Source organism: Thermobia domestica, chromosome 5 (assembly GCF_964235325.1).
Source record: "Thermobia domestica chromosome 5, izTheDome1.hap1.1, whole genome shotgun sequence".
Lineage (NCBI taxonomy): Eukaryota > Metazoa > Arthropoda > Insecta > Zygentoma > Lepismatidae > Thermobia > Thermobia domestica.
In genome coordinates, this window is record NC_137458.1 from 173,380,738 (window position 1) to 173,406,122 (window position 25,385).

Genomic DNA, 25,385 nt, shown 5'->3' on the forward strand with positions numbered 1-25,385 from the left:
ATTACATTGAAATATTGCAACGTATTTCTAACAAAGCTGCATTTAAATAATTTATAACATCATTAATACAAACATAGATTTCTAGTGGAAAACATTAAAGCCGTTGCAAAAGCTGCGGTTTATACTATTTCGAAAATTTTGAGAAATCTGATTGGATTGCTCCTCTTAAGACTAAACCAAATATTAAAAAAAAGTAAATGTAGTATCTTCTACTGAATAGCGTATTTTCCCAATTTTAATAAAAAACAAAAAAAAATATTGTAGATTACTTCTTTTTTTACTTCAGATCCTCAATAACTTCAAAATGATTGATTTGCTTAAGAGCTTAATAGATAACATAATTAAACAATGCTCCCGAACACACGTGATTCCCCTGTCTCTGATTTTTTTGTTTTCCGATAATTAGATAGAATATACTTTACGTAACTAGTAAATCGTATAAATAGAGAACCATTAACAGGTAACAGCACTTTTCTGGCGCAACAGATTACTCCAGCATGAAGGTTCTTCTCATCGTCACTATTGCTCTTGCAGTGGCTCAGGTAAGTGAAAATTGTTTTTTAAAATTTCCCTGGTGCTATAACTGAAAAATGACAAGAAACTTTTATAGGATTTCCGCATCTTTTTTTCATCTAACCATCTAAATTTGCAAATTTATTTATTAAAGTAATCCCCAATCAATTCGTGATGAAGGATCAACACTATAGTTGATTCTTTTACTAAAAATTGAATACGGGAACATATAAGACAATAATAGTTACTTTATATAAAACCCATACATTACGCCACATTTTCAAGTGTAAATATGTTTAAGTATTTCAGAACGTCTTGTAGCTTAGTTCAGTGCTTAAAGTGAGATTAGATGAGGTGACGGTATGGAACAAATATGACCCGTTAGAGCAGTAATTTTGATAGAACCCTAAAGATTATCTCTACTCCTGACATGTTTGCACTATTTTTGAAGTGAAAATCTATAGAAAGAGAGAGAGAAAGAGTGAGTGAGGACTAATATGTAAATATTTTACTCCCCATTATTATCAGCTTAATATCCAATGAATATTGTCTTTGGTTGTATTCCATTGTATTGTATTGTATTCCACTAACATTTAATGAGTCTTTCCAATCTAATTTCCAATTTTCAAAAACTTCTGGTCTCGTCTCGTCTCGTCTCCTGGTCAACACTGATTTTCTTATCATTGAAACACAGAAGCGCAGACAACGTGAAAAGAATAATTTTGAATTTAAAATGGTTCTGTCAACACCGTGGGCGGATCCAGGTTAAACATTTTAGGCGGGTGGTACAGCAGTTAGAATTTTTTTGAGAGGGGTAAAATTGCTCACACAAATGTTGAAAATAATCAAGTGCACAAATTATGTCATTGAATAGGGTGATAGGGAACTGTTATTTACTTTCAAAGCAGCAGCAACGAAATCTTTGATAGTACAAACATATTTGTTGGTCTATGCTAAAGTCGTACTTATTTCTGTTTTTTTTTTTTTTTTTTTTTTTTTTTGCACGCAAATTACAATTTGTATAAGTTATTTTTACCGGTATGCCATACCGGCCGACTTTCAAACTTTCGGATGCATAACCGGCTCATACCGGCTCACTTTAAGCACTGGCTTAGTTACAGATCTTTAAAAGTCAGTATATAATTTTATATAAGAGACATTTTCATCTTCAGACTCAATACATATAGCTTTTGGTTACTGATTCTAATAACAGTCAATTAAATAAACTATGAGCATTACATGTACTTTTGTTTACGTTCATTGGTTGAAAATTAAGCTAGTAAATTGATATTCTACCTGCATAGTTTCTTACACCTACATTTATACTAGTTATTGATATCTGGTGCGGAAGACTCGGATTCGATTTCTAATGGGAGCTTGTGTGATTCGTATCTGATGTTAAACTGTAAGTGCATGTCTTATATAGCCTTGCTGCGAAAAGGAATTAAATTCAAATCAAACCAAACATTTTGAATTGACATTTTTAATTGTCAATGTCAAACATTTTGACAATTAATATTATTAAAATTTCTATTCTATTGACTAAACTATAAAATTGAAGTACAGAACTGAAATGAAGTATTGAGGTTACTACTGTTATTTGCGAGGTTCTGGATTCAAAATCGGTTAATCAATACACGTGAAGTTCCAGGAGAGCTTGCTCTACTCTACTAAGTAGGTGTGCTGACAACACTTAAAAAAAATACAAACTTCACCCAGAAAATTGCTTCCAATATCTCTTTCTAAATATTCTAGTATAAAGAAAAATAAAGATTTTTCTTGAAACTTTTTATAATAAAGAAATAAAGTTTCTCTTACGATTACTACATACATTTTTCATTCAAGATACTGATAGAATTTTGAAGTATTCCTTAATTAAATTGACATTTGGTTTCCATTTGGTTTCAGACACTTAAAATTAAGGAAAGAGTGAATTTTACATTCTACATAGATCGATAAATCAATACATAAAACTTTGTCTTACAATCGAGAAAAAGCACGTAGTTGCTTTATTATTATTTCTTGATATTTTTAATAAATCAAGTTGATGCTGGCTATAACCTCAATAATGTCGTAAGTGATATGCCACTGTTTTTTTTTCTGATTTAGGAAAGAGAAATGATTCATATCTTAAAATCGTTGGCAATTAATAAAGGGCACCCTACAAATAAAACCGTTTTCACTCAAAATTAACCTGTGTGATATCCTCAGACCTTCAGTTAGCAATATATTAACAAACGCTCCGGTTTGAAACGCACGTGACGAGTGAAACAAAAACAAGGAAATGGTGTAGGTGATTCTCAGAAGCCAATAATAATCGAAAAATCCTGCAGAAATTAGACAATAATATCATTTCATCAGACTTGCTATCAGAAATATTTATCTGTTTTACACTTCAGAGAAAACATATTTTCCAATTTTATAACAAAAGAGAAAACATGTGTTCCCATTTTGCACCAATAAATGAGGGCATGCGATTGAAATTAAACCTATAATAGACTTATTTTATATGTTTTTAATAGAAAAGAGAAATATACTTAATGGAATTATGACTACTAGATATTAAATCATTTACCAGATACAATGCGCAATTAACTAAACTGGAATCTTCTGAAGCTGTATATATGTATATTTTTATTATTATTATTTTTCTTCCAGGCCCTGCCACAGAAAACTCTCATTCCAATGCGAAAGACCCTTCCAGTCTTGGAAACGGCTCCTTTGCCAAGTAAGAATATTTTTTTATTATCCGAAATGAAACTTCAGCATTGCAATTTTATGAGTTAATCATCCGTTAAGCATCGAGTCTGTGTGTAATTATTATTACTGTTAACAATAATAACATGCATTATAGAATATATTTAATAAAATTCATTACACAACATTAAACAATTTCAGAACAAACCAAAACCAATGACATTTCAAAACACAACTGGAATAGCAGTAAATATGTTGCAAAGACTGTAAGATTTTATATTTCGTTGCCTAGAAAAACTTCTTATTTACAAATGCAGGAACACCACATGCTTGAATTGAAATAGTGTGTACAAATGGACGCAAAGCACTACAGAAAAAGCTGAATATTTAAGGCAACGCTTTATTACAGCCGAGAATACTAGGTATACAAAAGATAGCATGTGCATTAAAACGTAATGCATTTCGAGCGAGTCATTTTCAATGGCTTATTTTATTTCCTAAATTAAAGTTTTTAATATAATGGTTATACTGCTGATAAGAAACACGAATCTCTCTCAATCTAAAACTTTCTTTACAGCATATTGTTAATGTTTCTAGTTGTTATCATTGCAGGAATATAACACACAAAAATAAAAAATACATAAAATTTTTAATGTACAGTTAAGGATCAGTATATGCAACTTTTGAGTAGCATTGGCTTGTAATAGAAAATATTAGAAGGAAAATAAGTAATTCATATTAATGAAAAGGCAAATATTTTCGCCAATTCTTGGTGAATTCGGATTCTCAGTCACTTAATTCACTATGAGAGGAATGCTGATTTTAAAAAAATATACTAATGTGGCTTAATCATTTCGAATCACTAATAGCTTAACTATATAGTAATCTCTATGAATTTACTACTAATATGAAAAATAGCAATCTTTTAAGTTCGAGTCATAAACTTAAACCTTCATTGCAGAGTTAGTTTCATGTGTTTGAATAATTATCCTAACGAAATGGAATTAGTTGAAAGTTATGGGAACTTCGGAGAGAACTTGGTAGTACGAACACCATCATTACAATTCCAGGAAGAAATACTTTAGTAATATTATTCTAGTAGCAAATATTGAGAGACAAAAAAAAGTGTTTCTGCTAGAAGTAGCAACACATATTTATACTTTCAAACTATAGAACTTATAACATATAAAACATGAAAAGCATTTCAGAACGATTATGTTCGTTCATCTGTCTGTTTTCAGGTATTTACGGAAACATATATTAGGAAACTGTCTTTCGATGTGAATCCCGTGTTCCATAAAAAAATCTCCGTCCTTATTTCTCTCTCACGGCAGAAATATTTAGAAATCTACATCAGGGTTTACTTTAGATATCCGAATACATACAGCGAGATACTGCTTCTTGTATAGAAATAGGACTCATCTCTGTATTCATTCATCCTTTAAAACGGGAGCAGATAAACCAATCACTTCTAGTTAGAATACCTGACTCCAATCTTTTGGAAGTCTACTCTACCTTCACAATATGAATAAGAACTCATTTGTTGTAAGAATAAAATACATTAATAAGAATCAGGCATATGATATAGAATTGCTATCATAGATTTGTTTTAAGGAGGAAGGTGAAATTAAAATATATTTTTTCATTTTCAGAATTGAATAATAGAATTATCAATGGCAACGTTGCCTCCCACGGCCAATTCCCTTACCAAGTTGCTTTGATCATCAATGGAAACACTTTCTGTGGTGGATCCCTCATCTCAAATAGGATCATTCTCACAGCTGCTCATTGCGCTGAGGGGTATGTAAATCTCTTATTTGGTCTTAGTTTGATTTTAATGGGATAATTCACAAATTGTAACAAGCAGTTCATTTTATATAATATGGAGAAAAGTTTGTGTAAACTCTGAAAGTGATGGAAATGTACGTATTACAAAGAAGCCTCATTGATAAGGTGTATCAATTTTCTAATAACAAGTGATATTAAATTAATCAAAAAATGCGGAACCTTCTCTTGCAAAACATCGGCAAAAAAGAATCAACCTTTTGATATTATAGACTCTCGTTTTTTGTTTTTTTTTTAATACAAAATTTAACAAACTCTAATTGCATGTTCTAATTAGACTTTATGAAACACATAACCAAAAGATTATAAAGCATTTCACTAATTCCCTATCCGCGTCAACATTCTTAATTTACGTACAGTACATATGTTTATTGTACAACATCTGTTTTTCACCGTTGTTGAAATATTCGTCGATAAACCTAAAACTGGGTATTGCAAAGAACATTTATTCTATTCCCAACAATCTCGAAATTAGTAAATTCAACAAAATGTAAACTCAGTACAACTCTAAACTTAGATGGCAGATTACAATACAGAAACAAATTTAAAAGTATAGTGAATGTTATAACGTGAATTCATTAAATATATCCTGTTCTTTGCAAGTAGGAGTGGGTATGTGTACAAATTATGAAAAGAACTAGAATGTAATGACTTAAAGTATTAAAATTAATATTATGTAATATGACAGTGATTTGTTTCTACTTTGAATTGTCTTTTGTACATTCAGAGCTTCATCCATCGAAGTATACTTGGGAGCCCAAAACATCAACTCTCCAAGTGAGTCTGGAAGACAAATCATCGCTGCCGATGCCGCTGCAGTTCACGAACAATACAACCCTAACACCATCAATAATGACATCGCTGTCGTAGAACTCTCTCGGGCCGTCAGCCCTTCCAGTAAGTAATATTTTTTTCATGTACAATAATATCTGTATATTTTCTTACCTTTTGTTACAAATTCTAAGAAGAAATAGATATAATAGAACTGACAACTATTCAAATACTTCCACTATATTTTTATTTTTACATCTTAGAACACTTAACGAGTTATCAAATATACTTTACAATGAAATCACTATACCTCTTTTAATGTCTACATTTCAATATCTATTCTGTAAATTATACATGACAGTCACAGGTCTTATTTTTTCAAAATATTAATTTCATGAAATTAATGAGCTATTCTTCTGTTAGTAGAATAATTACAAGCTTATTATGTAGGATAATCAAATGACCAACTTTGCTTTATTTGCAGTTGTAAATTACCATCTCACAAAGACAATACATGGATGAGTTCTCATTAAATTTTAGTGTTTTGCCTGCATCGAGACAAGAACCTGAATTACATGAAGAAAGATTGCATCAAAGCCTATTTCTTAGTCATGATATATCTTTTTCTTAGTAACCAATATTTTGTCATTATTATTGAATATTGTGTCATTTTTTTAACTTACGCGCTAAGTAAGTAAACGTAGTATGTTCAAATACTCAGCTTTCCTGAAAACATTTAAAACATTTAAAAATTATTTTGCAATCTTCATTACAAGCAAATTTGTGCATTATTAATGTCCCGCAATTCACAATAACGTTGAAAATATTTTAATTCTAAAGCAAATTAACTGTACTAAGCGGTATATTTTCGTATGTATCAGTATGGTATTGAAGTTATATGTATTACTGGTATGCCATAAGTGAAATGTATACATTCTTGGTGTGCACAGATTGCGAAAAGTGCATTAAACTATTTTCTTCAGAATACATGATGTAAATAATATTATGGTACACGTATGAAGCAATTTAACTGGAATAAAACAACTGATACATTTCACGTAAATATTTGAAAAAGAACTGACCTTAACATATTTAATAATGGTCACATCCATCTTTAAATCATATGAATGAAAGTCAATAATATATTTTATTAACAATATAGCAATAGATTATCTTATCTTTAACATATCCTCTTGCACATTTAGAAAAAAATAATTTCTGTAATCTCTAAATCATATAACACAGTCTGTACCACACAATGACACCACATAATTTCCACATGATTATTATATATTTTGTGCAACTTTATTTTCACATTCATATGCCTACAAAGTTGAATTGAACACGTTTCTTCTAGTAAATTAGGCCTAACTATACTAGATAGGAACATAAAGCACTTGATTTCCTTAAGTTTAAAGAAGACCATTTTATTGCTTTATATGCACAGAACTCAATACTTTTAGAGAGCTTGTGATCTGAGAATGATAATATTTCTGGTCCTTAATCATAAAATCTATATCTAAAATTACTTAATATATAACTTTATTCTTTAAATTACAGCCTACATTCAGCCCATTGATCTTGAAAGCTCGGTTAGCAATCTCGAAGGTGCTACCGTCACCGTCAGTGGATGGGGAAAGACTTCTGACAGTAAGTGTTGACGACAATTATATTTGCATAGTTTAATTCAAGTTCAACTGTTCATCTAATATTTAAGCTTAATCATGTGTTGCAAATGAATTATCACAGAATGTAGATTATCACTATATAATTTTCAAAAATAGTCAAAAATCTCAATTGAAAGAAAATCTATTAAGGAAATGCTATATATTTAATAGTGGTCATTTAAGTAATGTTCCGTTCGCAAATGTTTCTAAGATGATTTTTCTTAAAACATTTTAAATTATAATATAATAATTAACATTCGTTCCAACTGAAGTATTACGCAATAGTTTATCTAACAGTAACAAACTTATCTGCCGTGTTTGAATCCAACAAAATTATCTAAAATCATTTCCAATGCAAAACAGAAGTTACAGTTCTTAAAACATGTACTCTTTATATTTTATTGTCTAATATCTTACATGTTCTTTGTTGTCATATACAAATTACCTAAAACTCAATTTACATATAGTACACGTAACTAAGAGTTCTGAAGGAAAATTACAGTGCGGTTAGTTACAAGATTTTATTCATTTTCAGAAATAATAACGATTTCTATTTAGAGATATACACGCACCTTGGCAAAAATACTTTATTGTTCTTTGAGAAGTAATTCTCAAAGTTTAAGGTATTAAGATTTGTTAGAATTAACCCAACAATTGGAGTACATTCTAACCGACAATGAACTAAGCAAAGCCAGTATTTTCTATTAATATTTGAGGTATACATCAGTTCTGACGAGGATTGTTTTGTGTATGACGATGAGACAAAGGTCATAGAAACTTTGTCACCAAAGAAGTATGCCTCGGATGCAAGAAGTTGCTGAAATTTAGGCTAGGACTGCATTGTTGCAACCTGAATGTGTAGTACTGCTTTCAGGCGTAAAGGTTTTGAGACTTACACGTTCAAACTTTCAAATTCGGAAAAATCGTACATTTATTACTGATTACAAATATCTTTTACACCCTTGCCTTTGCGCGGGAGATCTAGGTTCGATTCCCGGCGGGAGCTCAAGTGGTTCGGAGTCCACGTTAATCAGTAGGTCCACGTCTCATATATCCTCGTTGATGAACGGGACGTTAAACTCAAAATCAAGTCAAGTCATCTTTTACACTCTTGTTCGTGTATTACTCCTGATAAAATTGAAATTGAAATATAAACGGTTTTGCTCCTTTTAGTAACTAGAACATGCGATAAAGATTTTCAATGGAATGTCTTTCTCAAATTGTATATAAAATTGTTAATTATTCATAAATACAATTCTAAGGAAAGGATCATATAAATATTTAAAAACTGAGGCTATGTAATAAATAAAAAAGCAATGGCTTACAATGATAGACTTGCAATACCCCTAAGACAAAAAAAAAAAAAAAAAAACGTGTGAACACTGCAGAATTAGGTAAATAGTTATATAGTTTGACAGGATAGGAAATTCTCTCAAAAGTGAAGCTTAAACAGTATTCAGGACCTAAAATCATATCACAAATATTCTTTCAAGCGTACATAATGCCATATTTGTAATATTTCTATAATAACAATGTTTCAAAAAGAATCATCCGATTTAAAATGTAAACAGTATTAATAATATGACATAGACGCTTCAGATTAATTTAATATTACGAAGCTAATCATGAAGTTTTCTTTTACATACCAAATCATAGGTTTTCAATATTGTCCCTTTGGAATGCACAGCATATATCCATATAGTAGTCAAATTAGTTCCAACTTTTGCGCTCATTTCTGGATCCACTGCTTGCAGGCTGCTGTGTTCACTGTATTTCCCTTTGTACGAGGGTGGGCTGATAAGTTCTCGGCCCGACCCAGAAGGACTCGAGCTTCAGGCATGAAAGTGTGAGGCTATTCAACATAGTCCCCTCGAAGGTCAACACACTTGGCACTTCGATGCTGCAACTTCTCCAACCCCTCCAAAAAAAAGAAGAAAAAAGAAAGAAAGAAAAAGAAAAAGATTTCTCAAGGTCTGCAATAAACTGTTCCGCAGCTGTTATCACCTCTTCATCACTGTGAAATTTCTGTCCTTTCAGTGCTGTTTTGAGTTTTGGAAACAGATAAAAATCAGAAGGGGCAAGATCTGGCGAGTAAGGTGGGTGGTCAATGCACTGAAACTCCAGGTCTCTCAGAAAATCCATTGTTCTGCCAGCCTTGTGGACGGGAGCATTGTCCTGCAAGAACAAGACACATCGTGTCAACTTTCCCCGGCGCTTTTCTTTAATAGCGTCCTTAACCTTAGCCAGCAGACTGCAGTAATACTCTGCAGTTATGGTTTGGCCCTTTGGAAGGTAGTCTGAGAGCAAAACACCATCCTTATCCCAGAATATTGACGCAAGCACCTTTCTTGCGGACTTTTGTCCTTTGAATTTTTTGGGCCTTGGAGATCCTGAGTGGCACCACTCGCATGACTGCTGTTTGGTTTCCGGATCAAAGTAATGCAACCATGTTTCATCCTGGGTAACAAGCCGATTCAACAAATCGTCCTTGGAGTTCGCAAAATGCCGTAAAATCACCTGCGATAATCTCACACGTTCGCGTTTCTGATCCGCGTTCAACCATTTCGGAATCCATTTCGCAAAAAGCTTGCGCATCTCCAACTGATCATGGATTATTGACCTAACACGTTCTTTGGATATGTGCACTTTGTCAGCTATCTCCTGAAGCGAATTCCGTCTGTTGATCAAAATCAGGTCATGAATCTGGTCCACTTTTTCCGGAATTGACACTGACACTGGCCTGCCACACCTGTCACCATCTTCTGTCGAAAATTCACCATGCTTGAAGTTCGCACACCATTTCTTCACAGTGGAGTATAAAGGGCACTGTCCACCCAATGTGTCTAGCATGCAACTATGGATTTCCTTGGGCAACTTCTGTTGCAGGAAGAACTTCATTACACCTCGCAACTCCTCTTTGGTGAATTTGACATCTGGCTCCGCCATGGTTCATTTAATTACCTGTAAACTAAAAACCGTTCATAGTAGAATCGTGAAATTTGGTACTTAAACTTATAAAAGATCAACATTTCACATGACATCAATTACATCAGAGTGGTAAATTCGGAAGGAGGTCGGGCCAAGAAATTATCAGCCAACCCTCGTACAAGCAACCAATGTCTTCGAATTTTTTTATACCATTGTCTAATGCCCTGAGCGGTAGAAGATTTAGCATTAGGTATTGTCGACAAAATTCATGCTAAACAATTGTTAAGAACACACTTTGTTAAACGTAGAACGAAAAATGATTTCTGCAATATAGTCATAATCCTGATAACCACTGAAATGACCAGTGAAGGAAGCGCGCTACTGCGACCTATCGGTAATAGCGTGAAATTTGATAATTCCTTTTCTCCGACAGAATATTGTATAATAAAATACGCATGAAAAGCTGCATCGTTGTTTGAAATTGGATGATGCCTTTCAAAGCACATTGTTACCTGCTTTATTTTAAAACTCTTCTTCGCTTACAGGTGCAAGTGGAATCAGCTCTGAACTGAGATACGTTCAATTGCCAATCATCAGCAACTCTGAATGTTCACAATACTACGGAAGCTCCATCAACAGCGGAAAGATCTGCGCTGACGGCAACTACGGCAGCTCCTGCAATGTAAGTCCTGAGCATATTTTAAATTTTTATATACATAGTGACATGCGACGAATTTCAATCGATATATTTTATATCTTAAGGACTGTATCGAAAAGTAACTATCAACATGTATCATTAACAGGAATAAAAATGGAAAGAGATGTACAAAGGAAAAAGACAATTTGTTACACTACAGTACTTGTTGAATACAAAGAGAAAAAAAGTATACATTTACAGTTCGTGTCTGATGAATAAACGAAGCTTTCATCGAACACCACCCAATAGTTTCTGCACAATATTGGCGGTGCATTTTCTCATTGCGGCAGACCAATATTTTCTGAATTCAGCCATGTTCCTGGCAGCTTTACCACCCTGTTTGACATTTTTCTTCACAAGTACCCAATACCGTTCAATAGGTCGGAGCTGAGGGCAGTTTGGTGGGTTCACCTGTTTTGTAACAAAATCCACTTTGTGTTTAATGTACCAATTTAGCGTAGATTAACGTAGTGGGCCGTCGCCAAATGTGGCCAAAACAATAGGGGAACACTGTGCTTTTTATACAAAGGGAGCAATCTCTTCTGTAGACATTCCTTTTCAAATATTTCGGCATTAATAGTTCCCTGTGTATAGAAAATTCCAGATCGTAAGGTGCACGAACAAATTACTTGCCGCACGAGCACGTTTGGTCCAAATGTGTCCACTGAAACACATTTGACCGAGACATCCACATCTTCATCTTTGACTTTTGTATAATATTTAGGGCCAGGAAGTGTTGTAAAGTCCTCCTTCACGTAAGTTTTATCGTCCATCAAAACAAATTGTGCTTCCCTGCTCACAATTCGTTCATACAATTTGCGAACTCGTGATTGTGCTCTCAATTTCTGCTTAGATGATTGTTTGGCTATATTTGCTTTCTGTAGGTTTTCACATTATTCCTAGTTTTAATTCTTTGAACCATTGCGATCGTAGTACCTGCCTTTTTCGCTAAATCGCGAACAGATAATGATGGATTTTGTTTAATTAACCTCACCACTTTCTGGCCCAGTTTTAGGTAACCTGCACCCTTTTTTCGCCCCGATCTCGGCAAATCTGTAAAAGTAAAATGATTACCAAATTTTTCAATAATAGTTTTCGCACTTGCATGTTGCACTTTCATCTGTTTTGCTATCTGATTGTAGGTAGCTCCTTTTTGGGAACACCATTTGTGCAGAATTTTGCACTTCACTTTCCTCGAAATTCGTCCCATAGCCTATGCAACTCCTCACACGGCATTCAACATGCTACAGCAGCTAAGTACAACTTGCCAACTAACCCACAGACTGTGTGGACTCACTTTCAGCTGCCTGGCCCGTGCCTACCAGCGCTACCAATGTTGATAGTTACTTTTCGATACAGTCCTTAGATATAATACATATAATATATATAATAGATATAATATATTGATTGTGTTCGGAATGAAATAAGGAATGTAAAATGTGCAATTAGAGATGTATAGTTTGCAAATTAATAATAATGTCTTAAATAAGAAGTACAGGATTGCAGTAAAGAAGTGTCAATCGTATAAAGACGTTGAGTGAGATTACAGTTTATTGTAAAACAGAATAATGATTCTTATTTGTATAGTACAATCCTACATCAAAATTATTGCTAAGTGCGGAAAACGAAAGAATATATTATTTTTTGTAAATCAAATTGCAAATCACATACTAGAAAGCAGAGAACTTAGTTACATACTAATCAAATTTATTTTCTATTTGATCCCTAAAGGATGCTGTTTCTAAAAATTTAATAATAAGTCTTTGTGGTTTATATACAATAATTTGGATGATATTTTCTCAGGGTGACAGTGGTGGCCCCATGGTGCGTGGAGGCACTCAAGTTGGAATTGTCTCCTTCGGAAGCAGCAGAGGATGCGCCAGTGGATACCCATCTGTTTACACCAGGGTTGGCTACTACAGAAACTGGATCTCCCAGACCGCTGGAGTCTAATTGGCTTCTATTCTTACTTTACATAAATTGTAAAATAATAATGAAAAATAAACAACATATCAAGTAGTTGAATCTTTTAATTTCTAAATTAAGATAAAGGTGTGCCCCTTATAAGGGGTAGGACAGTATGACACTATGTGAAATAAGGATTCGCACTTACTTGGAACCGATTATATACTACCCTGACGTAAGTAAGTACACACCAGGAAGGATTTCATGGAAATATCGAAAACATGCAAACGACCTATGAATATCACATGGTGTGAGTGTGCAGTAAAAATGTCTCAATAGCGTTCGGAGATAGTTCCAAAATGCTGATGGAGTTTACCCGAGGCTGTATAATGTGGCATTTAGAATACTGATGGATAGAAAAAATACTATCGAATACTTGACCATTTCGAATATTACTTTCGCAGTGGTGTTGAACTATCAATACTTTTATTCGGAATTTCGATATTTTGTTTCTTCAAATGTAGTATTTCTGCATGTCTAGCTGTTGGGTGTAAGTTTATTCAGTAGTATGATAGCACTATTCAATAAAACTCTTCATTCTTTTATTTGATTCACAATGTAGACTAACGTATACTACATGTTGAAATGAAATGAAATTTTTAGTTTTGCGTTCGGCTAAGCTAAAGGAGGGGGATGACGAGAAATGAATAAAATGGTGGGTATACTACATGTTATTGAAGTAAGGTGTTTTATTGAACTACTTCTTTATAATAAGAATTAAAATATCCGTTGTGAAGTTAATCAAAAATTTGTAACATAAAACTGCTTATGAGATGAAAAATAACACATAAAAGTTCAAGTTGAGATGGCAAAGTTCATTGACAATTATTCTCTCAGTGAAGTAAGTTCCTAAGTAGATTCAAATCCATTCAGTAATGTACAAAAATAGTAATAACATCGTTTAAAACTTAATAATCACTACAGTATAATTGATACTAATAGGTGCTTAACCCTCTAATAAGACGTATACCTACAGTTTAATGTGGAATCCGAAACACATGAATATCCACCTAGTGATGAGCAAATGCAAGACCAAGACCAAGACCCGGGTGGTCTTGGTCTTGGTCTTGGTCTTGCACATGCGGTCTTGGTCTTGGTCTTGCACTGGAACTCTCGGTCTTGGTCTTGGTCTTGGTCTTGCACACCTAGTCTTGGTCTTGGTCTTGGTCTTGCACACCCAGTCTTGGTCTTGCTTGCAAGAGTCTTGCAAGTTTTGCTTTTAAGAAATCTATGATTTTCATAAGTAAATTTTACTCTGGATATAAGGGATAATAAATCCTACATTGCGTCAATAGTGAGGGAAATGCAATGTATGTTTCTAAATGTAATATATTTTACCTTCGTGTAAGTGTGATGATAGTGTACAACATAGGCGATGACCTTTACTTTTTTTTTCAATGGGTGATCACGCTTCACTACTTATAAGATAAATCACAACATTTCGTAATATTTTTATATGTTTTAACAGATCAAATACAACACTGGTTCCCAAACTGGGGAGGCTACCCCTGACAGTGAGACACATGAAAGAAAACCAAGACGGCACAGATTACTGAAATATCATAAATTGCAAAATTATTTTTACACTCTAAAGGCGTCAGATTTTTTTTTCTTTCCAACCACGATTAGCTCATCTTTGTATTGAACAAACTCCCAATTAAATATTGAAATTTTGTTTTACTGATTCTAATATGTACTGCATGGGGCAGAAACAAGGTCATTACGCAAAAACGATGAAACAGACTTTCGAAATGTGGGCATGGAGAAAAAGGGAGAGAATCAGCTGGGTTGAACGGAAAACGAATGCAAAGGTTTTAGAAATAGTAACAGTAGGGGAGAAAAGAAGAATTTTAGATGTAATTAAGAAGAGGACATTAGCTGAGGAGGAACTGTATTATGAGGGACGTGCTAGAGGGAGGGGGCGAAGGAGATTGTAGTTGAAGCTGCCAATAATGGCAGAATTGCTATTATTATGACGATGATGATATGTTTTGCAATATTGACCAAAAAAGAGAGAAAAAATTAAAATAATAATAATTAAACCTCTTAATATTTTAGAATATAAATTAAATTAAATTTGTGAGTTTTACGTCCTACGATTATGCCGGCTAGGCTAAAGGAGACGGTGATGATGAAAAATGAATGAAAATGGTGGAAAGAAGAAAGTGGGAGGAAACGGGAGAACCCCGAGGAAACCCTCGCACACGGTGTTTGTCCACCACAAAGTTCACTTGGCGGGGGCTGGGATCGAACGCGGGACCCCAAACACCAGAGCTGAACGCTCTACCACTGAGCCCCAAGATTTTAGAATAATTTGAGTGAAAACTGAAAACGACTCAACTGTCTGTGTCTTTTGTGTAAACTCAATTACTACTTTTGACCTACATTAGAAATACATAATAACGGCATCAAAATTCAAGTTATTTGAAATAAGTACGAAATCACTCTCAGTTGTGAATATAGATTATTTATTGTTGTATAATGTTATATCGTTGAATCCTAGATATGCCGTATACCTAAGGGGGCTATAAGTTATATTGATAAACAATCATTCAACGTATAAGCATCCACCTATGAAATCAAACTTGCGGTCACATGCGCTAATTTTTTGTCAAAGTCATGAAAATGTTATTTCAATATTAATTTTATAAGTACACATTAAAAATTTCCAACGGATGCTTGAACCTCAGAGCCAAGGCCATACCCATGTAGTCGGCTCCTATGGTGTACGGAATTGCCGATGTTCAATACTACATTTCTTTAGTTTTGGAAGAACAACACCACTAATATGTTTTGAAATGAAATGAAATATCTACTTTAACGTCCCACGATTATTACACTGAGGCTAAGGGAAACAGTGATCATGAGAAATGGTGGAATGAAGAAAGTACGAGGAAACGGGAAAACCCACGCACAGGGTGTTTGTTCACCAAAGAAGCTCACATAGCGCAAGCTGCGATCGAACCAGTACCCCATGTACCAGAGGTGAACGCTCTGCCACTGAGCTACCGTGTCCATAACATGCTCTAGTTTATTTTTGCTTATCCACTTCTTATGGACACAACTATTCTTCGTATGATTTCCCAAAATCCAATCATGGGCCGTCGTGAATGATCAAATGATGACCAAAGTAAATCAGACACTGAAGTTATTATAGCTATATAATTATGCTGTCGGTCGTCTCGTGAACAACCGCCTCAAAAAACGACATACTGTAGCTATACGTTACAGGAGCAGATCGACTCACATGGATTGCATAAACTACTGGGAACACATTCACTCCGGCGGTATTTTTACTGGAGCTAAGAAGTTCAGTGAAAGATGTAATGATTTTTCCCCTTCCTTTTTACATTCTATAAAAAATCAACTAGTACCGTACTTGTGCAAGACTCTTGCGCAAGAGTCTTGGTCTTGGTCTTGGTCTTGCAGGTATGGTCTTGGTCTTGGTCTTGGTCTTGCACCCTTTGGTCTTGGTCTTGGTCTTGCATCGGGATTCCTGGTCTTGGTCTTGGTCTTGGTCTTGGTCTTGCATGCAAGACTCTTGCAAAAACTGCAAGACCAAGACTCTTGCGCTCATCACTATATCCACCTGAATCGAACTCTGGTCTCCAACACCAATGGCGCTCTAAACATATACCCACTAGGGAGCTGTTTCATTGAATTTGTACCAATTTGGTGTAGGAACGTGCTGTGAATAATTATATTATAGTCGTGTGTTTATTTCAAAAGCATCAAATCTAGTACTTCTTGATATTAATACGAACTACACACAATCACCTTGCGTTAATACAGTCAGTTGCTTGGTAAATTCGTTATTTACTTTCAATAAGGCACGTAGCCAAAGGATGGGTCCGGATCCCCCTTCGGATCCCGAAATGAAAAATATTAAGGAAAGATGAAACAAAAAGAAAAGAGAAGATGAATCAGCGTCAAAAATATTAAGCTACATCAAGCGTTTGGTTACTCTTTCTTATGAGGAGCTTTGTGTGGTGGAAACGGGGAGAGGTCAAGTTGAAAATTGATATTATTTTAACGAAGCATTCTGAATTCCATCTAGCTTCATGCTAATCCTATGGACTACAAATGACGATCTCTAAACCAGTTCGATCAGATAGAACTTAAGAGATGCACAGAATCACCAATAATATGAGCCATTTTGAATTTCGCGGCAACACTAATTTATTTTATAGAATGTCTTTACTCCCAAAAGAGATCTTGTTGCTATCCTTGACGGCATTAAACGAAGATAAGGAAAATAAGAAGAAAGAAGTCAAGTAGAACCGAGCTCGAATGACCTTGGAAGCCTATATCTTTTTCAATACTCTTTTATATTCTTTTACTCAAGATTTCTTCATAGTTTTTTTATTAAAATATTTACTAAAATATCCTCATGTCACGCCCCCCCCCCCCCCGCCTATTACGAAATCCCGGCTAAACGAACGAATATATGTTGTCCGAGCCCCTGGTGTGATAACCATGGTATTCGAGCCCCTGGCGAAATCCTGGCTACGTGCCTGCTTGAATATGTAGTATATTTCCTGTAATTGCACATTACGTGACTCGTAAAGTGCATAGACTTAATTTTCCACTCCATACTTCTGTAATTTCAAACTATCTACAAATATATTAAAGTAATATCAAAGTACACAATAAAAGACCATAATGCCATCGTCGAATACGTAAAATTTCTTTTCATTCTACTTCCGCAAATCACATAGGTCTATCTATGGATTGCCAAGTTATTGTTCTTCATTTGCACTTCCAATGGACATTATTTTTTCTGATAAAAGTTTTGAATTTAATGATTTCGTCGTGTATAAATAGTCTTTAGTAACACATATCAAAAATCAGTGAAAAATATTCCTTAGTTATGGAAATTCACAGCATCAAACAACACAAAACTGTGCAGCTAGAACAAAAGAAACGAGTTGTTCTAGTGAGATGTCAAAAGCCGGGTCCCCAATTTAAGTTGTATTGAAAGCTTCAGGCAATTATTTGTATTGCAGTTTCATATTGTACCTACAAACAAATTTAGTGGAATAGTAAAACGAAAGTGATTAAATAAGTATACCACTTACTGTATATGTATAAAAACAACGTATCAATAAGACCAATTTCTCTAGTTTAATGTAAATTCCATCTTTAGAGAAGGAGTTAAAATTACAAGTTAGTACAAAGAAGTAAATGAATAGGTCGAAGTTTTGAAGATAATTATATGAAATTAAATAACTGCAAGAATTTGTTTTTAAAAAAAAAAAAAAAAAAAACTTCATGATGTTCACTTCCTTTATTGTGTAGATTTGAAAAACGCATCAGACACTACTTAAACACGGGAAAGATTGGCTATTTGCTAGGCATATGGTATTGCACAATGTATTTCCTCAATTCTTTCACTATTAACAGGATCTTATTATCCTTCACTATTCAGAAAGAAGAACTCAGATTAGGGATGGTACCGAGACCGAGACTAGTCTCGGTCTCGTCTCGGTATCGTCTCGAATTATCGAGACGAGACCGAGACCGAGACGGCCTTTTATATACCGAGACGAGACCGAGACCGAGACGGCCTTTTATCTACCGAGACGAGACCGAGACCGAGACGCAGCTCTATAAATCGAGACGAGACCGAGACGAGACTTAGGTCAGTCTCGAAAGTCTCGGTCTCGTCTCGAATATTGATATGGACAACTATTAAGATTGACCTTTACTCAAAATTTCTTTCGTTGCTGTATTAGGTAATATGGGAACAGTTGACTAATGTTCAGTGGCGTATTTAGGGGATGGCTATCAGACTGAAGCCCCTCCCGAAATAGATTTGTGATCATTTTTTCGTATTGCACGTACAACACAAATATTTCTTACTCGTTCTCAAGCCTCTCCCGAAACAAAATCCACTGCTGATGTGTATAGTCATCTCTGTCTCTCTCTCTCCCTCTCTCAACATATATATATATACCAGCGGATCCAGGATATGATCGAAAGAGGGTCTAAACCATAGTTTGACATTTTATCCAGTGTAAAGAAAGAAGTAGGATTGAAGCCCATTTTATGCAGTGTATAGCTGAGCGTCAAGGGGAGGTATAACCCCTTTAACACTCCCCTTGTATCCTCGCCTGTATATCATATCTAATATAAGTAAAAGGAAGAGTTTGTTTGTCTGTGTATCTGCGTGCCTGCTTTCTGATTGCCTGTGTGCAGCCTGGGGACCAGACGAGAGTCCAAGAGTTACGAAATTTGGGTGACAAGTATCATGTCCCAGGCCTCAGACCAAGAAGAAGCTTTTTTTTTTTTTTTTTTTTAAATTTTGAATCAGGAAGGGCGTTTACCGGGACATGTAAAAGTAGTAGAAAATGACCGATATTAGTGTCGAATACATAGTTTTCGCAGTCGCTGAGATCAATGATGATACTTCCATTAGCGATGACTTTCAAAGTCAGCTACCAGTGCATGCGGGCCGTGGTTCATTTGCGGGAGAGGGGAGTACCGAGACGTAAAAATAATAAAAAATAACCGATATTAGTGTCAAATAGTTATCGCGTTTGCTGAGATCAATGGTGAAACTCCGATCGCATTAACCTCCAAATTCACCCCATTCAGCTGCGGGCCGGAGTTCACATGAGGGATACCGAGACATGTAAAAGTAATCCAAAATGGCCGATATTAGTGTCAAATGGATAGTTTTTGAGGTCGCTGAGATCAATGGTGTCACTTCCATTAGCGATGACTTTCAAATTCAGCTACCAGTGCATGCGGGCCGGGGTTCACCTGCTGGGGAGGGGGTATCGAAACATGTAAAAATAATACAAAATGACCGATATTAGCGTCAAATACATAGTTTTTGCGGTTGCTGAGATAGTGATACTCCCACAGGCCTTGACTTTCAAATACTGGTCCCATGCGAAAAATGGGTATTTCATCTAGTTATATATAATAGTCATATATATTAAAAATGCTGAATTTTTTTAACATGCTGTGTGAAATATGGAAGGGGAAATTCTTCTAGATACTCTGCAATACCACTAGATAAACAAGCAATGATGCCAACGCAACATAAAGTTGTAATTTCTCAAATTGCATTACATTTGATATTACATATTTCCGTTCAGTTAATTTAGTTTAGTGCGTGGGTTTTTTCGGGGTTATCCCGTTTCCTCCCACTTTCTTCATTCCACCATTTCATTCATCTCTCATCATCACAGTCTCCTTTAGCCTAACCGGCATAACCGTGGGACGTAAAACTCAAAAAATTCATTTCATTTTTTAATTGAGTTTAACGCCTCTTTCTGCAGCGAGGTTATATGAGACTGAACCTACTGATTAACGTTGAATCTAAACCACATGAGCTCCCGCCGGTAGTCTAACCCGGGTCTCTCACGCCATAGGCTAACTGCTTAGCCACGAAAGAGCTCTACATATTTCTAATTTAGATATTAAATTAAACCACAAAAGCACATATATTATTCAGTGTAACAAAGGACAATACATATCATTAACATCAACATTTTGGAGATCTCTAATAATTCAAATGGCAGGAACATATAACATTAGTGTTCAGTAGTTTTAATTACAACAAGTCGCAGTTACATTATTTTCAGCAATGTTGCGAACTAAATAAATTGCTAAATATTATTATAAATACAGTGCAAATAACGTAGCTAAAGTGCAAAATATTTTAAAATTACTCGTAATTTGTTTTATGGTGCAAGAATGTTTTCAAAACACGATGTTTTTCATAGTCTTTCGGCTACTTATAATGTTAATGTCAAAGTTTTCGTTCCAGCAATACATGTAAAAGCAAATTGTAACTGAAATTAAACGTAACTGACAACTTTTCAGTAGCACTAGTTGTTCTCCCTAAGCCTTAGGCATGGTGTATTTTTTAGATTCAAACACTGCTTTATTAAAATTTTAATTACACCCTAACAGCATTTCATTTGTTATAGTTTGACCACCGACCACCTCAAACTCGATCCATGCCATATAGCTAGCTATATGCAATTATTCAAAGACTTACAGTTAGTAATACACATTTTGTTGATTTTTGGTTTGTTTTGTTTTAGTTTAACGTCTCACGATTATGCTAGGGCGGCTAAAGGAGACGTGGAGTTACTGATCATAATGGAATCTGAAAAACTTCGGCCGTTGAACATTACCGCCACCGGGAATCGAACTCGGGACCATGCGAACCAAAATCAAGCGTACTAGCCATTACAGCAAATGGGGGTTCTTACATTGTGTTGATTTAAATAATTGAGTCAGTGTTGCCAGATCCGAACATAAAAAAGTAGCGTGTCTGTGCTCCAAAAGTAGAGGATATGAAGTATTTGTAGCCCAAATATATAGAAATGAATTATTTGGCAACTAATTACTGGCACTAATGAAATAATCTTTAAAATAGACCGGAAAATGTGATGGACATATTGCAAGACGAAATTATGATCGATAGACGAAAACAATTTTAGATTGGATTCCATGTGACAAAAACAGCCTAGGAAATGTCCGCATACAAGGAATTGTGACAAAATCAGGAACCACTGGGGAGTAACCTTGAAAAGAATTACCCAAGATAGATAGTTGTAGAGAAAACTTGGGAAGACTTCATCCAGCAGTGGATTGATAATGCTTGATTATGATGATGGTGATGATTTTATATCGAGACCTCAGAGGTAAACTAAACCAAGTCATAATTTCGTAATTTTACAGGAGAAGCGAAAAACCGGTTCCTTAACTAAGATCTATAATACTGTTTTTCAAACTATACTAAGTAGTTACAAAGTAGTAAGATGGCTTTAGACTTACATTATTCCACCACTAGAAAGAACATAGTCTATTAAAAAAAGTATTCTAACTCAATTTGACCAAAAAGTTACTTAACATATTCTACCACTAATGTTCACACACACACACACATATATATATATATATATATATATATACTGTATAAATTTACTAGGTAAGGTAAGGTAAAATTGGATCCAAAATTTAACGAAAGTCATACAGCGAAAAAAAAAATATTTTTTTGACTATTTAATACTTCATGTTGCTGCAAAACTACGAAAATGAATACAAAGGAAAACTAGAAAGTTAAGAATCACTTGTTTTGCCGAGAGAGAGAAAATAGATACAGCTAGCTCGAATTACCTATATACTTATATAATATGTATGTTCATGTTTCGCAAGTAATTTTCAATCAATATAAAATTTCAACGTAATGAACGCACGATTGGTTTTCTCGAATAAAGATCACATGCGCCGCTAAGAGCTCAGGAATAAGCTTAATCTATGTTACGGCAGTGGATATACGTATGCGTATGTAATGCATTACAACTTTAGGAACTTGTATAAGAAAAAGAATGTACTTAAATTTAGACGCGAACTATGCGAAACATCTGACTTTGAATCTAACTTGTTTCGTGATGCAACCCGAGGCCACACATAGCAAAGATGAGTCCGTAGCTCCCACCACAAAGTTCAGGAATTTCGTGTTATAAGGTGTCATTTAAACACGAAGATGTGAAACGGTAATAAAGCATTTGATCAATTTTAAACAAAATATATTGTAGTAATAATTTACCCTATTTGTACAGATAATGAACGTTATATTATGTTTTTAAAATGACAGTCAAAACAGAATGTATTGGATAATAAATGAGAAATTGTAAAATTTCAATTTCGGTACGATTAAATACATTCATGCAGCTATGTGTTGCGTTATCCGTTAGAATGTGTTGAACAATTCTTATTCTAAGGAAGGAAATAAACTACTGTATAGTACTGAAGTTAATTTAATGGAGTTTAATTGTATAGGCCGTACTGAGGCCATATGAGAAAGTCTTTTGCTGAAAGTGAAATATAGGTTACTATTAGAATTTTATCCCAGATATGATATACCCACTGATGATTGAAACTGGAACACACGCATGGAAGGCATCAGCGCTAGCAAATTAGCTCTGAAGAAGTACACCATACTGTAATTCTAAGTCAAGAATAAGGCCAAAAATAAGAAGCAGAAACGACATACTTTACAATAATAATACTTTTACAATTTTAATTTCACCTTTTTATTTCGAGACTTTCGAGACGAGACCGAGACGAGACCGAGATTTGGCCCTCGAGACCGAGACCGAGATCGAGACAAGCATTTGTTGACCGAGACGAGACCGAGACCGAGACGGCGATTTTTGACTCGAGACGAGACCGAGACCGAGAAAGCTATTTTTAAACCGAGACGAGACCGAGACTGTACAAAGTCTCGTCTCGTCTCGTCTCGATACCATCCCTAACTCAGATTTTGCCACAATGTTCAGACACGTTTTCAATTAGTTCATGCTGCAAGGCTGTGCCCCAATTTGATAGATTTAATTCACTGTGAGTGAATGGCGTATATCAAAACACGTATTTAACATTCAATTAATATGGAAGCTAAGTAACACAATGAATTATTAGTTCGATGAAGCTAAGAACTAAATGAAAATAAAATAGGACGAAATCTAAGAGTAAATAAAAAAAAATCTTCAGTGCGCAAAACTTTAAAAAAAAATCGAACTGAAATATTCGCGATCTGACAATTTTGAATTTTGAAAACAGGAATCGAAGCCTGGATTCCATTATTAGGTACGATTGCAATACTGTTTAGGTATATCTGAACTTCGTTGTTAAACCATTAATCGGTTATTTCAATCGAGCTGAATAACATAAGATGATTCATTCTTCTCATGTTATCAATAGTATACCTGAGTCAATTGCTAAATGATTCCTGGCTCAATACCCATTGTATTTGGATCAAAGTCAATGACCTATAGTATATAGGGCCAACCTTCTAAGTTCTACCTTTGTTTTGTCTGTAAAGAGTGCGCCCAGGTTTAGCCCCAATTTTGTTTCCCCATGAATTTGCCCAAACTTGATTGCAGTCGATAGCTTCTGATGCGTAGAACACGACTGTGAAGGAACCAGAGCGTCAGATGCACCGTTCCCGAGATATCGCGTTCCAAAAGTGGGGGATGCCACGAGATGGCGCCAGCATCGAGGTTAAGATCGACGTGGCACTTTAGTTTATGAAACTCAATCAGAAACATCCTCATCATCGGAAGCAGTTTCAGTGCAAAGAGAAATGTTGGACTATCGATGACCGGGTACAACAAACTCATAGTTCTGAAAGTAAGAAAAGTAATAAAAAATGGTGGCCATCTGTGAACAATATCCTACTGTATGTGCTCCAAACTCGCAACAACGAGCTTGATCAATAAGTTTAATAAGATACAGAGTTATATCAGTGACCACTATAACGTGATAGCTTCACACTTTATAAAATACCCTCGAGGCGTTAAGAGGTGATCTCACAACTGCGACTCGATACTGGCGCCACCTCGTGGCATCCCACACTTTGGAACGCGGTAACGCAGGAACGGTGCATCTGACCACTCTGGTTCCTTTTCAGTCGCGTTGTATGCATTGACGCTATCGCTTGCACTTAAGTTCGAGCAAATTCATGTGGAGATGGAATTGGGGCTAAAGGTTAATGCATTGTTGGCCACACTCTTTCAAAAGTACATCGGTCTACAAATTTTAGAAGCTACCAAAACTAAAAATTTGATAGAAAAGTATAGTACCGGGGTATGTACACTCATGTCCAAAATTATTGTCGCATATATATATATATATATATATATATATATATATATGTGTGTGTGTGTGTGTGTGTGTGTGTTGTTGTTGTTGTTGTAGGAATATAATTTGATAAGGAATTCCCCCGGTATTTTTTATAATGTTAGTATGTGTATAATCGGCAAAGACGTGTATGTGGCAAATTTCATGTCAAAAGAGCACTAAATAAAAACAAAAAAAAAAAAAAAAACGAAAATATAACTTTATTGTCCATTTAGCAAAATTTGGTTTTACTCATTCTAATTTTCGTATTTATAATTTACCACAAATATACATTTCCCGATTATACACATAGTATCAGTACTAAGGGTACCCTGCAAAATCATTATAAAATTATATTCTTACAAGAAGACAGTTATAGATATGCGACAATAATTTTGGACATGAGTGTACATCTGTAAGTTTAGTTGGTCAGTGCCCTTACCTGACCCTTTTCTGAATTGTTGCTTCCCGTTCTATCTCAATTGTTGTCTTATACGAGGGCCACTACGAAAGTTTTGAGGTCTGAAATAACTTACATAATTAAAATCAATTTAACACTTACATTTTCTCAAAGTATTCACCATTACACTGTACAAACTTTTGCATCCTCCAAAACCACTTTCGGAAGCAGTGTTGCCAGTTTTTTTCTTCAAGTG

General features: G+C 34.9%; 1 protein-coding gene across 1 annotated transcript in view; it reads left to right on the plus strand.

Annotated features, from left to right (window-relative positions):
- Positions 1-426: 426 nt before the first annotated feature.
- The window catches only part of LOC145685325 (transmembrane protease serine 9-like), an 88,216-nt gene continuing 63,257 nt past the window's right edge, over positions 427-25,385 (plus strand). Inside the window, exons 1-7 of the mRNA XM_081757699.1 lie at positions 427-542; positions 3,172-3,241; positions 4,863-5,010; positions 5,783-5,952; positions 7,387-7,476; positions 10,967-11,103; positions 12,922-13,065. Of these exons, the coding sequence (XP_081613825.1) occupies positions 498-542; positions 3,172-3,241; positions 4,863-5,010; positions 5,783-5,952; positions 7,387-7,476; positions 10,967-11,103; positions 12,922-13,065 (804 nt within the window). The 5' untranslated portion in view covers positions 427-497. The remainder of the gene's footprint in view (positions 543-3,171; positions 3,242-4,862; positions 5,011-5,782; positions 5,953-7,386; positions 7,477-10,966; positions 11,104-12,921; positions 13,066-25,385) is intronic.